General features: G+C 38.7%; 1 protein-coding gene across 16 annotated transcripts in view; it reads right to left on the bottom strand.

Moving 5' to 3' along the window:
* Nucleotides 1-23,496, bottom strand: part of NRXN3 (neurexin 3) — a 978,580-nt gene that overhangs the window by 34,906 nt on the left and 920,178 nt on the right. For 9 of the 16 annotated variants that reach the window (XM_032188606.1, XM_032188603.1, XM_032188604.1 and 6 more), the window contains one exon: nt 2,036-2,111. In XM_032188606.1, the coding sequence (XP_032044497.1) occupies nt 2,036-2,111 (76 nt within the window). Of the gene's footprint in view, nt 1-2,026; nt 2,112-23,496 lie in introns of all 16 variants that reach the window. The other 7 variants (XM_032188602.1, XM_032188595.1, XM_032188600.1 and 4 more) reach the window with 1 other exon arrangement.

Genomic DNA, 23,496 nt, shown 5'->3' with positions numbered 1-23,496 from the left:
TATTTTACATGGCAGATACTCAGGTGTCTGTGGGCACTTATAGCTGCTGACTGTAATGCATAGAAGGATTTTCAAAAGCAAGTAATTTTATAAATCCAGTTTGTACCTGTTTGTAGCATTAGATATCTAACTGTGTCAGGAGAGAGTTATTTTTAGTATGGAAATGTTGGCACTCTGAAATTTCATGTTAAACATCCTGTTTTACCAAATTTCTCCTCACACTTTGATTTTTCCACTGGCAGCATAAGCTGAAAACATTGCTATTGCAATTTATAGCCATTGAAGTAAGTGTGATTTCTGCGTTGAAACATAAATCACAAAAATATACCATAGGAGGAGTCTGATAAAGACCCCATTTCCTCCTTTAAGTGAAATGCTTGGCAATCAGAATAATAATAAAAAAAGAAGCTGAGGTCTTGAAATGTTAGTGAAGCTTTAATGAAATGATTCTTACCCAGTCATTTGCACATCACTTGTGGTACATTAGTCCTTTTAGCGTGGTCCTGTAAAATTCATTCCTCACTTTCATTATAACCATTGTGCTGGTATTTCACTACTGCCTTTATTTCAAATCCCAGTACCCACACTGTTCATGCTTTACAATTTGTATTATTTGGACCACTCTTTTGCCAGGTGGGGAGTTAAAAACTCAGAGAGATTTGTGAAAAAAAGAGAAGGGAGTAGGCTGAGCTATCTGTTAGCACTGTGTCCCTGCCATCCCTGATGACTTAAGGAAATAGAGAGTTTGAAGGCTGAAACATGGTGGAAGTTCCCAGCTACAAAGCATTGCCAAAATCAGGTTATTGCAGGACCAAGTTCTACCAAAAAATGCAGGCACAGAATGATGAATTCAAAACAAATGTGAAAGCACTAGCCTTGGGTGAATTTTAAAGTTATTATTGTATTAATCAAATGGCTTTAGGAAACTAGGAACATAACATTCATAATGCATTCTGGGGATTTTTTCAAAGCAAAAATAAACAAATAAATAATAATCCCAAATAAATAATAAGACAAAGAAAAAAAAAAAAACACACAAAACAAAAAAACTGAACTATTTATATGTTTCACTTTTAAGGACGTAAGATTCTAACCAAACTCCTTTTTTTTTTTTTTTTAATGTACACAGAAATTCGATGATGTCTGTTCTCTATTATAGAAATGCTTAACTCATGACAAGCCTCAAAAAAGAAGATTTGAAAAAGCCTGTAAGAAATAAAATAGACTGCAGTTGCCTGCTGGATATCACATCATATATCTCACCAGAAAGAAAAGCCATCAATTTATCAAAATGTATCTGAAAGGAAGAAGTTGAGTCAGTTCCATACGGCCAGTCCTTCTGACTCTTTAATGGATACATTTTGAAGCATCACTGCAGATAACATGGCAAGAATTACTACGAATTTTGTTATGTTGCAACTATGTTTTGATATTCCCCAATTTGTTTGGGCTCACAGAAAACAAAATTAGTATAAATACATTACCATGTTAACTGTATTAAAAATCCCATGGACAAATGTATCCTTGTACATTTTCATCTTCAGAGCAATTAATGAGGATTAAAGAACACTAACAAACCACTACTGTTTCACTTTTGCTTCTAGTCTGTTTTTCAAACATTAACCCTCCCCACTTCATAAATCTTTATTATTTACCATGTGCCACATTGATATTTTTGCTTTCCCTCTGTGTCAGTGAAATAACTGCTACAAACATGTAAACTATTAATTAGCTAGGATCGCTTTTGGGAAGTGTGGCTTTCTATGCAAACAACTTTATATTAACCAAACAGTGATAAAATATTATTATTATTTTTTGTTGTTGCCAAGTCCATGGGATCCGATGCTTGGCTTGTATATTTTTTGATTTTATATACAGTGTGCATATACATGAGTATATATATACACATATACACACACATATATATACATATATAATCATATATGTATACATTCACACACATATCAATATATGTATGCATTGTTTTTTGCAAATGAAGTAAGAAAGCAAGCAAAACAAGACTGACCTGACTTACCTGTACTGGGTTCACAGTCAATGAAGTCTTCATCATCACTGGAACATTCAGCTGATGAAACAATGTCATCTGTTGTCTGGCATGTGAAGGGCAGGAACAAAGGAAAAAGAACAGAGGAAAAAAATATGAGATAGTTGCAAGCCAAGAGGCTGCTATGGAGGCAGCTAAGTAACCTAGAAAAAATGTTTCAGAACGGTTAACTTTTAAAATATTTAATTTGTACCAAGCATTCCAGCTCTGCCTGTGTAAATGGCACCCACCGTGGAGCTGGATTCCCCTGTCAGAGGAGTAGTGCTTTTACTGTGCTGTTGAATATTTCAGGTGGGCACAGGGTGTGGGGTGCCTGCCGTGCTGTTTGGGGTAGCAGTGGCTGGCACTGTGCTGTCGAGCACAGTAGGTGCAGGGGGCTACGACACCTGTTTGGCTGGCAAACGTTCCTCTGACAGCCAAGGTAGATGTGTCCAGTTGGAACACGCTGAGCTCCTTGATAAACATCAATACCATGCAGAGCCAGCCAGAAGGCACCCACTGACAGACTGAACAGATCAGGCATGTCCAGGCTGAACATGCTTTCTGCAAAGAAAAACATACAAGATAGACCCAGATAATATGCATCACCCAGGCAGCTAACAGTGCTCTGCTGTGTTGCTGAATGCATCACTCTGAGGCAGAGGTACCTTCTGTTCTGCTAATGCGCCTCCTGGGCTGGGAATCTCTTACATTTTCCAAGCTGCATTGCAAAGAACTGCTTCGTGTTTTAGGTACACCCAACCAACATGCAACTGCACCTGCTCGCCTGCCAAATGAACTGGGATCAGTCTGGCTGTGACTGGGCTGACAGGCTGACAAGTCCATTTCTGAAAGGTTTAAGCCAAACTGTGACTGTTCATGGCCCTGACAAGTTTCATCACATTTCTTTGCATTTTCAACTGGTGATTTGTATTATTATTATTATTATTATTATTCTTTTTATTTTTGCTGCTGGCCTAATTAATGAACAGCATGTACTGCAGCATGTTAGAGAGATGTGTACTGGCGTCTCTTCCCAGCAGCATCTCCTGCCTATAATTGCTGCAATTAGTTGAATTAGTAATGCAGACCATTAGGGAGAGAGTCTGTGGCAGCCTCTGGACACAGGTAGTAACAGTACTGCACACAGTACAAAATTACCCCAGCTCAGTAGCATCGGCTTAGACTACAGTTTCTGCTGAAATTGTCTCCCTTAACAATTTCTCCTTGCAGAAAGCTGCCTTTTCTGCTGAGCAGCAGGATCAGTGGGATGTCTCCTGAAACAAAACAACTGATATGTACCTCACCAGGCAGGAAGTATTGCTTAAATTTCAGCTCTTCAGGAGCAGGATGGCTGTACTGCAGTACACTGTACTTCAGTACTCCAGGTGAATATTCCTGGGGATCTCACATCATGACAAACCTTCAAAATCCTTATTCTGGAAAAAAAAATCTCCAGCTTTAATTAAGGTCTCTTTTACATTTACACGCCTATTACGCTGCCTCCAAAATGCTGCATGTTCCCTCTTTTTACATAAACAAAGTATTCTGAGATCCCAATCTTGTCTTCAGCCACCCGTGGTCCTAATGCCAACAATTGCCTCTCTGTCTTTTGACAGAAGCTCCTCGCACCCCCCAACTTTTTCTTTTTTAATTTGAAAAAAGAGAAAAAAAAACAGAATTGAGCAGTCAGTCAGAAAGCTCAGATTCAGCCTGACATTCATTCACTCTTGATTTCAGCGAGACAAGAAGTAAAAATAGGACTGTTCAACTGTAAATGAAAATTATAAAAACAGAGGATCTGTAAAAAGGCAGGCATGAACTAAGGGAATCCCTAAAATGTGTTACTTACTCTTGCACCAGTGATGCTGTATGGCTACTTTTTGTAGGATGCAATCTTGCAGTAATCACATGCATAAACACTTTTATGGGGAGGCAAGATTAAGAGCAATCGAAGGTGGCGCATACAGAGTAATTTCCTATTTTATGTGTTAAGGTCATTTTTTGGCATCTTCTCTCAGTCACGGAAAATGGAAGAACTTGGTTGAAATCCTTGTACTGAATTCTCTCTCAAAATGAACTGGCTTTAAAAGTTTGTCTGCTCAGTGAGAGGTCAAGAAAGGAGGAATGCACAAAATATAAATTCACTTTCTATAATTCTGTCTCTGTCACATCTATTTTATGAAGCATTATTTATCCCAAAGGGCAGCAAACCACTTTAAAACTTCTGCAAACAGTGATCACATCCTCCAACAGTGAAATGCAGCTGTCCCTGGGTAGAAAGATAGCAGTCTTTTATTGTACTACTGTAAAGTAATTTAGCATAATATGTCAACAAAATCATACTGAAAGAAAAAAAAATTAAGGAGGCAAAATGTATCTATTGAAAATGCAGGTGCCTAAAGCACCCACGCTAAGGGAGTGTTAAGGATACTATTCTAAATAAAGAATAAATCATCCATCACTACTAGAAGGCCTTGCTTACACAGTACTGAGACCCTGGCAATTTTTTTGATTTCCAGGTTGGATTTAGGGTGTGTGGGTTTTGCCCCTAGTGGAAGATCTGACAATTCTCACATAGGGTTTCATAGAAGAAAGTGATAATTTGCTTGAAGTAGGAAACTAACACAAAAATTTTAACAATGTGTTATCACTTACCAACTGCTGGACCTACTTGCCCATTTACTTGCTCACATCTAAGGGCTTCATGCATCATTAACTTGGAATCAGATCCACTTGAATTGACAATCTGATTCACTATTGTAAAGAACAGGGAATTCCTTTCTAATTTCTTTTTTTCCTCTTGATTATTAGGGGCATCATACAAAACCTGAAAGGTAGTAATTTCAGAAAAAAGAAAAAAAAAAGATATTTCTTCACATAATAAGAATTTTTTTTAAAACTGGGAAACACCTTGCAACAGAGTACTGTTGGGTGGTAAAGATATACATGCACTTTGAAAGTGGCCAAAATAAAGGTAAAAACATCCATCCAGGACAATTAAACACACTGAATTGAGCACAGAAGGTCCCTGTGCCACAGGCACTGAAGACCAAACAAGAATTCACTGCTTGCATTGTCCTGTTTGGAACTCTCCCTGAGTACCCAGCAGGGCCAGAAGCAGGATGCTGAGTGAAGTGAACCTTTGGGACATCCCACCCAACCATGTGTGACAGATCCTGAACATCAGGAGATGCAGAATTTTGAAGCCAAGATGAGTTCTGAGCAGGACCTGAAAGGTCATGAAGCCTGGTCCTTGTTTATCTTGGACAATTTCCTATAATTTCCTATATAATAAGCAGCTTAAAGACAGTAAATAGAACCTACATATTACGCACTCTTAGATGCATCTTCTAGTTTTTCTTCTATAAAATACTCCTGCAGCTTGCTTTGGTTCTGAACAGAGGACACAGTCAGCCAGGCTTAAACAAAATTCAAGTGTGTGATGTGCAATACTTACCAAGCCTGACAACTCCAATCTGTACTTGCACTTTTACATAAGTAGTTGCACGCTTGAATTTATCAATTAATCTCTGTCCTTATCTCCCCACCTCCACTGCACGCTATTTCCCTTGATACTCCAGTTTTCTTGCTCTGTGACTGCTGTTTGTCCCATGCTACTGATTTTGTATGTATAAAAATGAGGGTTAGAAAAGGAGAAAAACCTCCAGAAGTGGTGTTAGACTTAAGTCAAGGTCATTAATGAGATCTCTACAAACCACAGAAGAGATAAGTACACTAATCTGTCTTGCCATTTCCTATCTTGTATATTTAATCTCAATACTTTCCATCACAATTCATCACTAACTGATTTTCTAGTCCCATCACATATTGGTTTTCCATGCACCTTCCGCTCAGATACTAACATCTGAATCATCCCAGAGGAATAAAGCTATTTCAGTGAAAAGCAGCAGGAAATTCCTGACCACAGAAACAGAGCTGAGGAAACCTCCAAAAGACCGTAACTTCTTGTAACTGGAATATGTAACTTTTAAAAGGGAATTTTCCCTGGATAATTATTAAACTTTTGCATCTACCAGATGGGACAGGCTAGCTACAAACTCAGGAATCTCTCCATCATCGATTTACAGAAACAGTTTGCTGTGAGGCAATAAACAAAACCAGCTATTCCATTTCTGTTTCACTCTTAGCATTTTTGAAATTGAGCTGATTACACTCATCCATTGGCCCAAGGTTAGGTAAATGGATTTGTTCTTTAGTGTTGGTCCAGTAATCTAAACAGCTAACCTTTCTTATGTAGAAGCAACATGACAGTAAAGAAAGTTCCCTGTATGCTATGATGGAACCAATGTGTTTTCACTGGAGACAACATGAGAGAGAAAATATTTTCCTATTCCATATATTAGCTAAATTCTATATTAAAAATAATAATTCATACTATACTATTTTAAAATATGTATTTCATTTTTTAAAAATGCCAGCTTTGAAATTACTTGGCCCTGTATTAAAGGACATAAAACTAAAGATAGGTATTATAATAACTTTCAATAAAATTTCTCTCTGGCAGGAACCCTTTTTATTTCTTCCTCTGTAAGATTTTTTATGGCATTTATATTATTATTTTTCCTCTCCCTCTCTCTAGTGTTTAATGAAATTGCCTTCGAATAAAACTGGGGCAGGAGAAAGTGCTAAACTCTGAGTCCACCCTAGAGGATTTATGGGTGTATTTACCTTCAAATTCTTTCAATTTCACTGAATTGGCTCCCCGTTCCCTTCAATGACTTATTAGTTCTATAATCACCTCCTCCTAATTATTCACTGTAAGGGCCTCTTCAATCTTGCTATGGTGATACTTCTACATCTTTGTTCATTAAACTCTACATACAGGTGTGGGATGTTAAGTGTAAGGGAAGTTGAGATGGCATGGCAAGACCTGCTCAAGATGACTCCATGCCTGTCCAATCTTTCTAAGTACCCAAAGCTGCAATTTATGTGTCAGATCCCACACCTTTGCTCCTTTGTTCTACACAAGATGGCAGGTGCTGAATCTTCCCTTTTCCCAACCATAAAATTTCTTTGACACCTTGCTCTTTGGGTGCACCATTATGTGAGAAAGATTAGGCATACTGGGTAAAATAAGTCCTGTCACAAAACAGCTTTATGAAATTATAAATAACACACCCTAGAATGATGGAGTTCTCACTTCTACTGGAAGAGAAAAGACAAGGACCCATAAATTCAAACCCTGCAAACAAATTCTTCCAGAAGTACATACTTGGCAGTTGCTTCAGTCTGTAAAGTAGGATTCAATTTTCCTACTCGCCTTTTGCTTGAAACTCTTCTGCACACTGCACACACTACTTCCAATTCAGCATCATTATTTGAAAAGTGACACTTAATGCTTTGTTGCAAGAGAAGTGTAAATCTCCTTGCCACCAAGGAACCGCAATTTACAGTCCTTCTTGAGATATGACCACCACAAAATACCAGGTACAAATACCTTACCAACACCAGGGAAATTCAGCTGTATTTATCTGAGCAGTGCATTTGCATTTCACGCCTAAAATGTACAGAGATGAAACTCAGCAAACTTTTTAAAATCTGACTGCTTGAATCCCTCCTCTGCTCCCATACTGCCTTATTTCCTAAATATTTCAAACTTATTATGGAATATAGACAACGTACAGTCTGCCGTGCATACCAGCACACAGTGTGAATGCTCCCCCAGAATGGCAAATTGTTAGTGATGCTGTTCTGTCTTCTAGAAACCAAGACACTTTATGGCTACAAGACAGAAGAGGAAGTGTGTCTGTTTAGGTGTAATTTCTAGCTTGAATACCTCAACTTTTCTTATTTTGGTAACTGGACTTTTCAAAGCATTTGTATTCTGTTCACATTATTTCAATTTAATGGGAATCCTTCATCTGTCCTTTCTACATCTTTTATTTGTTTCTTACTTTCTTTTTAATCCTTATTTGCAAAATACCCCAGAGTTCATTACAGTATAGCAGGCCTGAGAGACTCAGCCTGGACAAATTAAAGCTACCACAGACAGATAAAAAGAATCTGCACACAAACAGGAAAATATTAGAAATGTTCCTCAAATCATAATGAGGTATTGTAAAAGAAGCTGCAATTTGGGGCTGTATAAACTGTTAAAGACAGACTTGGACCTCTTATCAGTATTAATCCTCTCCAACCTGTTAGCATTGGTAGTATAACATGCATTTTCACATCATAACACAGCCACAGCCACAAAGCTGTTCAAACCCTTTGTATTCCACCCTCCACACCCCAAGATACTGTTGGGGTTGTGTCTGCCTCTGCAGAAGCAATGCATCAAAGGACATGAAACTAGTCATTTTTCTCCATATAACTCTTCTGAGGTAAAAGCAAAGGGAAGAGGGCCAAATTCTCTGTTGTTTTAAATTGGCATTGATTTCAACTGGTCTACAACAATTTACACCAAGAAACCATAGCTCATTTTATTTGGTTTTGTGCAATACAATGCCAAAAGACATAGAGTAACTGAAAGCAACTTAGAGAAGAACCACAGAAAAGATGAAAGGACTGAAGAGAGGTATGAATGAGACTAGCTTAGCAAAAACTAAACATCAGAGCTTGTGCATGACTTATCAAGACCTATAGGTATGGTAAACATCTGCAGGTATTACAAAGGTTTAATAAATATCAGGAAAGAAGAGGAGCTATTTAGGGTTTTTCAGAAAATGTAGTGGATAAAATTCAGTAAAAAAAAAAAAAATTAATTATGACTTCCAGCAAGAAAAATTTCAATAGTGATCTTTATCAACTATGGAGAACTCTCCCCAGGGAAATACAAGACAACACCGGCACTGGGATTAGCAGGTACCCAAGCCATTCAGGTATGAATACCATTGGGATAGGCCCTAGTGGGGAAGAGCTTGCCCCATTTATCTTCAGTCTGATCTAATTCAATCTAAATCAATTTGGTATGTGCATTCTCCCCATCACTACGTAATATAAGCACATCATTACACATTTCTCTTTGTCATTCCAAAGCAGGCAGTAACGCTATCCAGCACAGCTTCCAGCTAGTTGCACTCACACTAAGAAAATGTCACTGCTGAAGGCCTGTTCTTACCATGGGAACAAATCCATCCTTATGCTCCCAGGACCCTGTCTGGCTGGGAGTTTGTAGGTATCCGGGAAGCATGTACCCTTCAACAGTAGCCCAGCAAAGTGCGTTTCCTGCTTTTGTGATCCTGGCTGGACATAAAACCTGATTTGCTGTCAAATTGTATCACTAAGTAGGGATCATGAGAGAGCTACCCCCTAACAAAAACAGTCGTTTGTCCATTACTACAGCAGGCAAGAGATTAAGTAACTAGTCAGTTAAGTGACAGAAAGCAAAAAATAATCCCTCCAATTGTGTGTCAATCCAGAGTCAGGGGCAGACATGTTTAAAAAGAGCCTCAAAAGCTGAATTAGTCCTTTGCAAACTGAAAGCCCATCTCAACAGAATCAATAGTTCATTAAGTCTAAAAAGCCTGACTCTTCTTCACCAGGTTTGATGCCAAATTTCAGGGACTTTGTTCTGTCCCTAAGCTGTGCAAAGACAATGGGGAAAAATCATGTTTCTGCCTTTTGTCTCTATCTGCTGGCAGTGGGAAGGGTGATGGTGTTGTGAGAGGTGTGAGCAGAGACAGAGAGAGACAGGAGGGCAAACAGGGGAGAAAGAGAAGTGGGGAGGATTAATCTGACTGTTGTTAAAGGCGCCCTAACAGAGGAAAGAGAAGTATTGAACCACAGCAGCTTAGCCCAACTTCAATGTACCTTCCCAAAAGCAGAAGGAATGTAATGCTACGTGGTGTTCTGCTGATAAGCAAATCCTTCTAAATCCTTTCAATTTATTTCTTGGCCTGAAGAAATTACATACTATTTAGGAGCTAACTAAATAAATAAAATTTCATCTCCGGGAATCTAGATTGGATGTATATTGATTATATATGCACACAGAGTCACTTGCTTTTCTGTTCCTTTCCTTTCCCAGCACTCCTTCCATCTTGATGTGGTAAAGGATCAACTGGCCGATCTTAAGTAACTTAACTCAAAAGATCTGCAAGAGTTTTGGACTGGACTGTACAATATAAATTCTTGGCTTAAGTACAAAAGACAGTGTTGGCATGAGAAGAGAGCCTTTCTTCCTCCTTATCAACCTATTGCTCCTTCCCACATTAATTTGTCTGCACCCAAAGACGCACCTTGAAGATGAAAGTTGTGTGTCTGTACACTAAAGTTATCTGAGTATACTGCTTCTCAGATCTTAATTTAAGCTGCTATTGCTGAAGACACAACTTTCCCTCTGAAATCAGTGAGCTGCTGAAAGGGCAGAACTGCTGAAATTCAGGCACTGCTCAGGAGTTTTGGGCTTTCTGAAAATCACATCGATTTACATAGTACTGTTTTGCAATGTTTGTCAGGAGTTTTCAAAAGGAAGACATTTTGACAAAAGCTGAATAAAGATTTTCAGACATATGTAGGTAAAAATTAACCTTTTGCCAGAATTTATCACCCTCCTAGTATGGATCTTAGCCCCCTGATGCACATAGTCTGATGAACTAACTTAAACTGCCACAGACATAATTATATTAGTATGTTGAGCCATGATCTATACTTGTGGAAGAACAAACACATTATCTACTCCACCAGCAGAAAGGCAGGGCAGATCTCTGGGGAGCAGTAACTTCTTAAATTGCCCCAGTCCAAATTGCCAAGGACATTGAATCTGAACCCTTGTGCTGCTTGATTTTATATTCCTGATACTGTCATAAATTCACTGTCTGACGTCAGGAAAACTGCCTTCTTCCCTCATGCTTCTGTTTATACTGCTATAAAATAAGAGGAAAACAACTTTTCTGCTCACTAGACACACAATAAGAATTTTAGTAAACCTTTTACATTCTCAAAGCAAAGCCTAAACACTGAAAAATCCTTTACGTTTACTACTGGGAAGCCTATGTTTCAGAAAGTGAGAGTCAAATGATCTGAGATGAATCAGCTGCCCTTTGAAGACTCAGCCTCTAGTAAGAGTAAATGGGTTTTCTTTACGTGCTAGCTTGCACTTAATAACTGTGTCAGAAGAATATTTTTCATTTACACTTTGCTCCTTTCCTGGAAATCAATATGTCGTTTGCTGGCATTTTCTCCTGGACATCTTTATTTAGCTTGTCTTTTCTTCCTCGGAGGGGAGGGAGTTGTATTTGATTTTGTTCTGTTATTGATTGGATCACTCCAAGCAAGAAATAAATAACTAAGTACATCACAGAAGCTTTAATGACAATCTCTTAAGCCTCAAAATCTGCACACCCTGTTGCACTCCCGTCTCACGCATGATTTAAATGAAAAAAACCAACCCTGTAAAGTGAGGTTACTATGTAGCAAAAACAAAGCAGCAGTGACATATGCTATTTAACTGGTATTTCTATTTATGTGCTCATTAATAAAACCACATAAGTCTTGTTTCTATTTTTAAAGCAGCATGCCTATTCCAGTAGTACTTAGTATTGGGATCTCATCATCTCTTACAAATGAGGCTTAACGAGAAATTAGATATGGGAGACCTTCTCTTAGCAGACATCTTACATGCTAGAAAATCTGAGCACGTTCATGTATTTATCACTCATGGAAGCGACAGCACAGCCTAATATGTTGCACGCATTCTGCAAAAGCCTGGTCCTGCAAATGGTGGTGGAGAGGCAGATGCTGTGTCCTGGCTGCACTGAAACTCCAGGAGGGCCCACAGCGTCCCTCCCCACATCAAACCACAACGGATAAGTGAACAAAACAATGTGCCACAGTAGGGAATGAGTTCTACAGGAGACACACCAGTATCATTAAAAAAATTAAAGACATCTGAACACTCCTTTGATGAAGGTGTGGCCTAGATTTTTATTTAAACAGAAACCAAGTACTTTTATCCTTTATAATTTTCCTGATAACTTCACTTCAGTATTCCTTGTCTTGTACTGGACCATGACCTAGTGATGTTGTCCACTGGCAGCACCTACACCCTGTTGCAGACCCAGCTGCATTGGGTCGGGGTGCACAGTAATCTCCACCATTTGTTTAAACTGGGGAGTTCTCCTCCTCCCCTGCTTATCTTTTAATTTCTGCTGCTTATTATTATGTAGGCCACAGAAAGTTGGCATATGTAATGGTAAAATTCATAAAGGAGAAAAAAACCCTTTCTATCGTCCAAACTGTGGCACTTAAATTCTAATGTGACAGGGTATGTTATTCGTAAAGTAACAATGAACATAATTACTCTGAATAAATGTGCCTTAAAACAGCTTCGGCAATTATTGTAAGTACCTCTGAGCCCAATAAGATAAACATCTATCTTTGAATATTCACATTAATGCATTAGACTACTCTTTCCAGGCAAATCTTCCTCTCTCTCTTCAAACATTAACACATGCTTAGAAAATGGCATTTAAATACTGTTACTCACAGGACACACATTTGCTCACCAGGGAAAGGGGGTTGCCACACACATTTAAACTTGGAATAAATGTAACACAGCATAAATAAATGTAGAATAAACCCTTGCCCAGTAGGTACACATCAGCACCTGGAATTTTTCCCTGAATAACATTATATATACAGAGGAGTTAACAAAGGAAAATAGCCACTAAATACCTATATATAAGCATAAAACAGCATACCTATTAAAAAAAGACCATAAATAGTCTAGATTATAAACAATAAGAAGGTTCATAAACACAAAGAAGGTCACAAAGAAGACTATGCTATAACATAGACTTCCCAGGATCAGTGACAGGATGACTTAACCATAAGTCCATCCTTCTTCTTCTAATATAAGTACCTGTCAGCAGCTAGTACGGAAATATCTGCACACACAACAGACAGTATATATTAATGTTAATTTATTAACATACTAAGATATTAACATTAGTAAGGTAAATTCACATAAAAATGAAATTAAACAGCTCCAGACATTATTTCACCCAGGAATACCTCTGATGCTTATAACTGATGCTTAAAAATCATGCTTTTCCAGCACTAGCACTTTTTTCTCTCTTTTTGATATGCAAATAGACTAACAGCTTTACTGAGGGGATAGGGACTGACTTCACTCTACATAGTAGTGAAAAACAGACAACAAAAAAGTAAATAAGCAACTCAAGTCAGTGCCACCACCACCAGGAGTCACAGGAGAGAATTTACAAAAGTTAGAGACAGAATTTTTTACTGAGATTCTAAATGCTGGTACTCAAAACCTACTGAAAGCAAATAGCACCTGAGGCACATGATTGAATAGCCATGTGGTACTCTTACCAAAAGCTTGTGGCTAGGTCTCAAAATTGTACTGTTTAGTCAGCAAATGAACTGAAAAAAAAAAACACAAACCACCCAACAACAAAGTTTGTCCATCCCTCTCTAATGTTAAATAAGAGATCTACACAGTACTTCCACCAAACATTTACCCATCAGTTTAAACATATTTGGTCTATCAAGTATTGATGAAACCAGGTAAATTTCAACCCCCTGAGCTGCTGAACAGAACAAATACCTCCTGGGACCCCATTAAATTTAAACTGAACTTCACTTAAATGCCACATCAAATGGTCCAAGTTGCAAACGGTCGTCATGCAAGAAAATTCTGCATTAGGTAGGCAGACTCCCATGCACAACAGGCATGGTGAACACTTATCCCCGCTGGGTTTCTCTGCAGCCCCCGCCTAATCAGAACATTTGCTCTCTGTGATGGATAAGAAGGCCATTTTCCTTGCTTATTTACTTAGCTCTCTATTGGGTTTGATTAACTGTAGTAAAGGCAAATCAATCTTTTGTGTTTGTGTAAAATAAAAAAAAGGAACAAAGTTAGCTTTAATGGCCCAATAGATGCTCAGCTGGAATGCACTTACTGAGCGAGAGAGCTCGACAAAGGAATTCAGGCAGCTTTAAACACCACTGGGAACATGCTGAGCTCATCTATATTTCTACCTGTTTAAAGAAAAAAAGAAGAAGAAGGAGGAGAAAAAAAAAACAACACAACACACCACAACACAAAACACCCCACACCCATTGAATAAGCTTTCTGTGTCTCTGCAAACCTGTCGAGGCAACAAATACTGCCAGGCTTTTCACTTGCACTATCCAGCTTTCCATGGCCAAATCTGGGACCAACTATGCAAACAGTATCCAAAGGAAGGGAGGACATGAAGCCCTGAAGCCAGGAAAAAACTTCCTACACTGCCAGGAAAGCTGCCTCTAAACTCAGCTTTGTTCTGTTCAGTAACATGTCTGGCATCAGTAACCTCCAGTAAGTTTTGCAAGGTAGCATGAAATTCATGATGAATATAAAATGAAGAAGCTTCTGAGTTAATGAATTTGAGTGAGACGTGTATTTCAAGACAGCACTCTAAGAAAGTCTTTCTCTTGGATAGTCTAATCATGGTGTTGACAGAAGTGAAAATCATGAAAAAAAATTGTCTAATTTTATGCAAGGCTCATTAAAAGCCTTTAGTAATATTAAAGCAATACTCACTCCTTCTGGACTAGGGATAGACAAGTTTTAGCCTGCAGAAAACTCAACGTCAGTCATAGAAACGCATAAACCAGGATATCTTGATCAGGGTAAGGGCCAAAATGTAGAGAGATGCATTTTTCCCTACATCCAAAGTACTCCAGTTCCTGCGTAGAGATACAAGAGGGTGTGTGCATCGGTATCTTGTATCTGCTGGGGCCGTTCAACAAGAAGGGCAGAAAAAAGCCAAAAGACCATCCTTGCTTTAAGATGAAATTTGATGTTCTCTCTCTGAAACAGCTATAGAAACATCTTTAGGATGATGGCATGCCTCTTCCTGGGAGGAAATTAGTTCACTTTTCTTTAAATTCCTTTCTATATGTTATTATCGTAGCCTCACATGTGCTATCCAGAAACAAGTCACAGAAGCCACTGGCATTAAAAGGTGATGCCTTCTGGCATTTTTACCACTTAATTTTCAGACTTCGGCCCTGTTCATGCCAGAGAGCTCTACTGGCATTACAGCCATGCTGTATCCAAGTTGGCAGAGTTGCTCAATTCAGATCCAGCAATGCAGACAGAAGGAAGGGTTTTGCCGGCACACTTACACCACCTCTGAGTGTTGCTAGCTAAGCTGACAAAGTTGGCATACTGATATCCATAGCAGGCTTCTGACTGGCAGCAGCATGTAAAATCAAAGCATGTGCATTTTGGCACTCTGGGATATTGCGGCTACGTTGGCTGAACTTAGTAGGATAACAGTATTACTTTGAAATGCTTTAGATGGCAAAACAGTTTTTTAAAAAGCCTCTTAATCGTCTCCACAGGTTACTAGGCATATAGCTGCACTAAGAGAAGTTAGGAATTTGCAAGAAAAGAATTGCAGCCAATACTTGTTGTTGTTGTTTTGTTTGTTTGTTTGACTCAGAGATCAGAATGCTCAGAAGGGACCATTACTTTCACCTACTATAATCTTCATTTAGACTTAACACAGAAGAAAGAGCCTGATGCCAGGACACCTCTGCCACTGATTTGCAATGCCTCTTGACAGGGCAGCTAGCCTGCCAGCCCACCATGGGTTTCCTGTTAAGATTGGGAAGCTGCATGTGCATCTTTTGGAAGCAAACACTTATAAGCTGTTCAGAGACTACTTGGAGGAGAGCGCTGTGTAAAGCACCAGACAGAAGGTACTGTGATTGTACCCAGTTTGTTGTATTCGGTGAGCTGGAAGACACAAAGTCCAAGTGGAACTCCCATATGTAACAGAACAAACTGTTAGGCACAGCTGAGGTAGGAGGGACCTAAGACATAATCTTCTCTCTTCTGAAAGGAAATAAAATTCAGGAAAGGAATGCATATTCCTACAAACTGGGATTCCTGCATAAGAAGGAAAAGAACTTCCTTCAGTCTCTCCTCAGTACAGAAAACCTGCAGTGCACATCTACAGAAATAAATGACAGCAGAACTTAACACCATTCATCACCAAAGGCAAACAACTCAGAAAAACACCCCTGCCATGGTGGACTACCAGTACTCATCCAGTCAGAAAGCAAACCTTTATTTCAGAGGAAGCACAGCTTTTCCAACAGGTGCAGAGAAATGCTCTGTAACCTCTATACCACACAGCTTTCAATCTCTGCACCTCATAGGTAGTGGAACAAATTGCCTGGCTGGTCTCAGGGTATCCCTTGTACCTAAGTCTCCCACTTACACACAATGTGCAAATGATCGAAACAAATACTACGATCTGACACCATGGAGTTCTCGACAGCTGTCAACTCATTAAGTTCTATTCACTGGCTTCCCACCTCCGTGCCAACGTATTACATAAATTGCTTTTTAGCTGACAGACTTTCGTTTTGCCTAAAACCAGTTTGCACTGAGCATGTTTGAGTCTGTTGTTTGGAAAAAAAAAAAAAAAAAAAAAAAAAAAGCATTTATTCCCTTCCCTTTGGTGATTTGCCTTGCTTTGCAACAGTTTGAATGGGCTGCAGCATACTGTTTCATTATCATGCTGCAACTGGAAATGAATATTTTATAGCTGCTGAACAAAGATTTGGCTGTAAATGACTATATCCTAATTAAACAAAACAGAAAGAGAGAAAGACAGAAAGAAAAAAATGAATTTAATTAATGAAATATTGATGCAACTTACAGAAACAGGTCTTCCCATTTAGACGGAGATTCCTGCCATGTGAATTTTTTAAAAAATATAGAAAGATTTGGAGGCTTACTACGTCCTTCTTTTTTATCTAGTGATGTTTAAGTTATTTAATTTTTGCCTTTTCCAGCCTTTTTAAAATGCCTGAAGGCACCTTTGGTATCCATCAGTACAAAGTCACAGATGCAAGTGCTCAAAATGTAAATATATACTTATAATGACTGTGCATTAACAACATGCAAAAATAGAACGTAAGTGTAGTCATGCTAGCTCAGGCTCCATCTTCATTCTGCTTCTGGCATTAGCCAGTTACGTGTATTTGTTCAAGAGATAGGATAAGGACAAGACAAACATGCAGAAGCACTTTTCTCTCTTCCTATATGCTTACTGAAGTGACACGCGTCAGTGTAGCAAGTGGCTATACCTGCATCTTCATGCTCCATAGATTGTGTATTTCATAGATCTTAATAGGCATATCTACCACAAACTGGCATATTAGCTTTCGAAATTTATTTTTTATTTCTACAATATTCTGTGGCAGTGAGTTCACATTTTGAGCAAAAGTACTTCTTCCTGTTTGGTCTCAGCCTAACAGTGCTTTATTTCTTCTTAATCTTTGTTGCATGAAAGACAGCGAATAGTTATCCCCTAGTCACAATTTATCTTCACCCTTTTGATTGTAGAGACCTCTACTATACATCTGTTTAGTTATCAATTTTTAGCCTGAAGAATGCCAGCCTATTTAACCTCTTCTCAGGTGGAAACCGTTCCACCTCCTTCACTATCCCTGTTAATCTCTTTTCTAGGCATCACAGATTGTTTTTTTGAAAGGGAACAACCAAAACAGTGCAGCACAAAAGGCAAGGTACAGCACAGATTTACACAGTGGCACAATGACATTTTCAATTGTCTCTTTCCTAATAATTTCTAAATTCATTTTGCCTTTTTGAATGTGAACACATGTCCAGAAGTTAGCAAATCTGGCCATTTGTCAGTATAAAAACTCACTTTAAGTGTTCAGTGTGGTTAAGCACATATATAAAACAGTGCCCAATAATGCATTTCTTCTGACATTTCTTCTTCATTTCCTGACATTTAAAAATTAAGTCCCTACAACAGGATGGAACGTATTGATTCTCAAGACACCTCAGAAGCATCCGTTGAAATGTATATGGCAGTGGGGTCTAGGAAGAAGCAATAAAGCATTTGGGAGCATTTCTGATGTTGCAGAAGGCACCTGACTAAGCCCATGGGAAACCTGTCAAATCCACGTTCTCAGGGGGCAGAAGTAATGCACTGCAATGTGGCCTCATTTGAAACAGACTAGAATAAACCTCCTGATGCACACAAGATCAGTGATAGAGAGAAACCTCAGAATTCAAATTAGAAATGTGAAACATATCTATACCTCCCAATAGTGGTGCAAAAATGCTCTATAATTCACTCCATTTCCTTATTTCTTTTCCATTGTTGAAGTTCTTTAAATCTTGTACGCTGTAAAGTGAATCAGCTTAATATAAAGCTGAAATGCTGTCTGATTAGTAGATGAGAATAGCCTTGAACTATATAGAAAGACACAGCTGTACTTTATGGCCCAACAGAGAATAGGAAAGGGAAAAACTACAGCATATGTTTGCCCACAATAATCTGTTCTCCTCAGACCATTTGTATCACTGTGCGTGGTTGTGACATTTTACTCTGGAATGGACTCTACTCTAAGGGTGCTTCATTGGGGATCACTGACAAAAACAGTTCTAAGGAACTGCTTTGGTTTAAAGTTAGTAAGGGCAAAAAGAAAAGAAACAGATAAGGGCACAGCCACAGCCTCAGACAAAAGACACAACCGGGCTGTGTGTGGAATGGAGTCTTCAGAAACTCAGGACAGTAGCTATTGACTCTTGCCAGGCCATCCATGATTTGACTAGCTGAAAATCAGCAAAGTATCTTTGCAAAAGGAAAAGAAGTTATTGTCCTGAAATCATACAACCTATGATGTTCTACAGTCACAGTTTTTTTGAATCCTGTATGGCACGTAAAACGTAAAAGACATAAATGAAAACATGCAACTCCTACACAATTCCATGCCTTGCCATTCATTTAACGGAAATACAATTTCTCATCCTCAAAAAGCAAAAGAGAGAAAAGTACATCTGAAGTGTAAGAATGAAGTAAATGCATAATAGGCAAGACAAGTTTGGAACACAAGATACTACACAAGTTTTGGAGGCAGATACTTCATATGGGTACACAGATTTCATTTACCTCTCTCTCTGTGAACCCTATGAGTTACTTTCTAGCTAAAATCTAAAGAGAAAGTGCTAAAGGGAGACTTTAGCCTCCAGTTCCCACTCAGAGTTCCCACCTTCAGCCCAGAGCTGTCAGAGCCTTCCTGCTCCCTGTATGCCTTGCACTCCTTGCAGTATTACTGAAGCTCACAGGCTTTGCTCTCCTACTTTCAGCATTAGTCCTGTTTTTCTCTGCTATCCCTTCCTCTTCCAGGCTGTCAGGAAAGCTGAATGGTTCTTTAATACCTATGAAGATACTGATCTTGACTCAAATACCGACTTTTAAATTCACAGGAGAAAAACATCCTTAAACTCCATATTACCAGAGAATATACAGCTTACATGTGAAGATACAATCGCTATTACCTGAATTTTAATAATAATGATAATAGCCACAGCCTTTAATCATATCAAGGTCCCACTATTTAGATACTGCAGTATCAATGGGATGAAATAGACCCTGTTGCAAGTAGCACTGTTTAGGCAAACAAGCAACATATTCAGTACAGCTGACAGGGGAATAAGAGCTTACTTTTATGATAAATTACAATGCTGAAGCATCGACTTTTGCTCTGTGCTGGAACAAAACAAAACATTCTTTAAAATCTATTTCAGAAAAAAATAATGCATTGAAGCATCAGTTTTCAAATAACAATCTAACGTCTATCAATTTGCACCTAAATTTGGGACATCCTACTTGGTATGTGCACGGCAGCAAAGCACCCAGAGGAGATGTCAGGAAGTGTTAGCCCTGTGGAAAGGATTTACACTTGACATCTACGATTCACAGTGGTTCGCAGCAGGGAATTTCCTTCTGGATCACCCTGCATCAGGAGCATATGAACAAGAACCTACAGCATCTCCTTCCTGGAGCACTGTCCAGGCTGCAGCCTGTGGTGATGAGAGTGCCCCATGCAGATACCTTGCAGAGAGCATCACGTAAGCACAGGGTAATGTGAACAAGGGCTAAAAGACAGCTTTAGGAAATATCGGTTATAGACAGCACTATTAATGGTGTGTGGGAAGTATGGGCAGCACAAGATTGTTTGCCTGAACTTGGATTCTTTAATCTGGTTCAGTCTGATGAAACTACCAAAGGCTAAGCTAAGTAAAGCTTTTAGTGCAGCTTTAGCCCTAACTGAGACTATACCTTAATAATCTACAAAATAACACTGCTAAAGATGATATTCTTATATATTCTTGCAAGCATAAGAATATATTCATATTCTTATGCTTGCAAGGCCTTCTGACAAGAACAACTTCAGGAAAAATAAGGAGAGAAAGAGAGAGAACAAAAATGTAATTGCCTGCCTATCAGCTCCACTATCATAATTACTTTCAAACTCTGACATGGGTTGAATCAGATGAACACCAAATCAATTTTTGCAGCCAGCAATCAGTGCATTTTTAGCTCACAAATTAAAATGTCACTGGTAGAGTGAGTACAAAATAATGACTGTTTCACTACTTTCCAACTGCAGAGAGAGCAACTTCCTTCTTTTTCCTTCTGTTTGATTCAATAGCCCAGTGAGTGTTGCTTGTATGTCCTTAAGCACTGTACAGTACATTACACTCGTCTAATTCAAAACAGAGCTTGCACAGCTGGATGCCACACATGAAAACAAAAGAAATTATACACTAGCTGTGGAGTGGGCTAAGTGTTCCCCCCCTGGGTATTCAGAGCCCTATTCTAGATGTGGGGAGATGGCAGCATGAGCGTTTTTCCTGCATCTGCACTTCGTGCAATGTTGGGAATTTGCTGACTGCACACAGCTGAAGGGGAGGAAATGCCTTAAGGCTCCACTCCACTGTCATCTTTCCCTTCATACCCTTCTGACCCGCGGTGAACCTCCTCAGGCAGTAGTGAGAAGAATGCTCTCAAACAAAATTCTCCCCCAAAACGTTTCAAGGCCAGAACCTAGTCATTGCTGTGATATCTTAAGAACTCAAGTGATCAGATTAAACTGAAGAATTGATATTGTATGTTGAATCCTGGCCCCCATTAATAAAGTGCTTAATTTCTTTTAACCTTCTGGGCCTCATTTCTCAGGCTGAGCAGGAATAATGTCATGAGCCTTTCTGTGTCCAGAACCCTGCCTATCGCCTTTCATTCTCCACTTTAAACCACAAACTCTGCCACTGAGGGGCGCAGCACCAGGCTGTACCTAATTCATGTAATTTGAGTTGTCAGGTTATCTCATGCCTTTCTCCTTTTCAGGGGCTTCTATCATTTATATATAATTTTTTTTTTTTTTTTTTTTTTTTTTCACTTTAAGTGCAGTAACTAATCTTTACCTAATGATAGAGATCAGTTGACTTCATCTGACATCATCAGCCAAGCCTTGTATTTACTGTGCTCTGACTAGCTCTAACATCATATTTACTCTCCAAAACAAAAAACTTCAAGCACCTTCCTCTCCCATCCAGCTGCAAAACAGGTTTGAAAGTCAATACAAACTCAAATTTGATCCAAAATTCTCCAAGTTTCCAGCTCCAGATGTTCTCACTGAACAGGCCATCCAGTTCTGCTAGAAAACCCAGTTTATCATTTTATTCAGGCAATATCAGTACTGAGAGTGCTGCCTAAAATAATAACTTCGAAGAGCTCAGGATTTCTCTTCTGCTTTTTCTAGCATTCAGAAGCTGAGTTATAAACTTACTGAAACTCAAATGTAAAATAGTGTCTTATATATTAAAAATAGGAGTGACTATCACTTCAACCCAACCAGAAGCCAGTATATAGGATTTATGGAGTGCTGAATTCAGAAGTCTCCTCTCTTCCTTGCAGTTGATTACTTCTCTGGTTAAGAAAGAAAATTTTCACTTTAAGAGGAATGGCTGGCTCTTTATCTAATGATTGGAGTAATTTTACCTCATGTGATGTGACTAGCCAAGCAAACAAAAGGTCTTATGTACTATGCCTTTCAATAAGTTGTCTGCAACTGTCTGCTGTGAGCAACTGTGCACCTTACTGCGAGAGCCTCTTGCTCAGCTGCACTGCCTAAGAGCTGACAACTCATCACTGTGAAGCTCAGCAGAATTTTGAGACAGCAGTGCTCTATGTAGTATCTCTGTGATATTCTCATTGGTATAGTACTAAAATGTCAGTAGGTGCAGACTCATAATGTACACAAATCACAGGAAAAAAAAAGAAGGAACCTCTGAAGTCTTAAGAGCTAATACTCAGCTACTTCAGGACCACATAATAAAGCTATAAATAAACTTATTCTCCTGCACCCCTTCCTCCATAGGACTCTTTGATAGGAACCCATTTCTGATTACCACTCAGTGGATTCATAGCTAGGTAGTGGGTGGGTATTTGCACTTGGGCCATGCAAACCTTTAGTTTAAATAAATATTTTTCCACATCCTTGTAAACATGATAGAGTTTCAGAGAAAAATCATATCTCCCTTATTCTTTCAGTTTGCAAGCTAAAGAAACTAAATTCTAACAATATATTCTCCTAAAACAGATTCTCCATTCATGACTTTGGCCTAAAAACACTCTTTGCACCTGCGACAATTCCTAGTCATTCTTGGACATGAGCAGATGTACTTTGAAATAGCACTGAGCAAATTCAGAGAGAGATTTTAAAAAATATTTTAGAGAACAATCCTGCTGTAGTAATATGGTGAGTATATCTGTGTGGACAAACAGCTTAAGAGGTCTGTATTTCCACAGGTAAAGGAATCTAATTATGTTCTGCCAGACAGAAAGCCTGGTTTGCTACCACTTTTAACTAGGTTGCTATTCAGACTACAAAAAAAAAAAAAAAAAAAAAAAAGAAACCAGTTCTAAAGGAAGGGATTTTGGAATGAGGCTTAAAGCTCAGCCACACATACTCTTGAATGAATTCAAAGCAGAGCATCTACAAAATGGCTGGAAACAGAAATGTATGGTTTGCATAAGCACAGAAGGAAGCAAAGAGATCAAGCTGGAAGAAAAAAAAAAAAAAAGGCAGTTAATTTTCTAACTGCCATCTTCTATCTCTGAAGAAACACAAGAAACAGAACTGATAACTGTCTCGATAAGTTATCAGTTGTGATAACTACATTACAGAGATGCAATACAGAGTAAGTCCTTAGAATTTTCGAACTTTCAAATCAAATATAATGAATAACTCAGAAAGCCTCACTTTCCATTTCAGTTCTGCTCTCCTTATCTGCCATGCTAATATTTAGAAAGTAATTATTGCTCTTGATGATTAGACTTTTTTTCCCCCTCTTGAAATGACTGATTTTTCTTTTGAAGTCTGCATCACCCTGAAGGGAAAATCCATTTCTCAGCAGATTTTTTCTTTTTCCTCTTTGCCTTAAAAGTAAAGGGGATTAGGAAAAATAGAATAGAATGACAGTGAAAAGAAAGGGGGGAATGGGAAGAGTGAGCACGGAAAGATTTATTTATTTATTTTGGTTGGAGAAGCTTCTTTAGGAATTCATGAAGAGGAAGAAGTGAGAAGTGATGAGCTCATCTCATAGGGTATGGAACCTTGGGCTGAAATCCAGAGTTCCT

This window comes from Aythya fuligula, chromosome 5 (genome assembly GCF_009819795.1).
Source record: "Aythya fuligula isolate bAytFul2 chromosome 5, bAytFul2.pri, whole genome shotgun sequence".
In the NCBI taxonomy this organism is placed as follows: Eukaryota; Metazoa; Chordata; class Aves; order Anseriformes; family Anatidae; genus Aythya; species Aythya fuligula.
The sequence above is the reverse complement of the archived record's forward strand: the minus strand, read 5'-3'. Positions and strand labels throughout refer to the sequence as shown.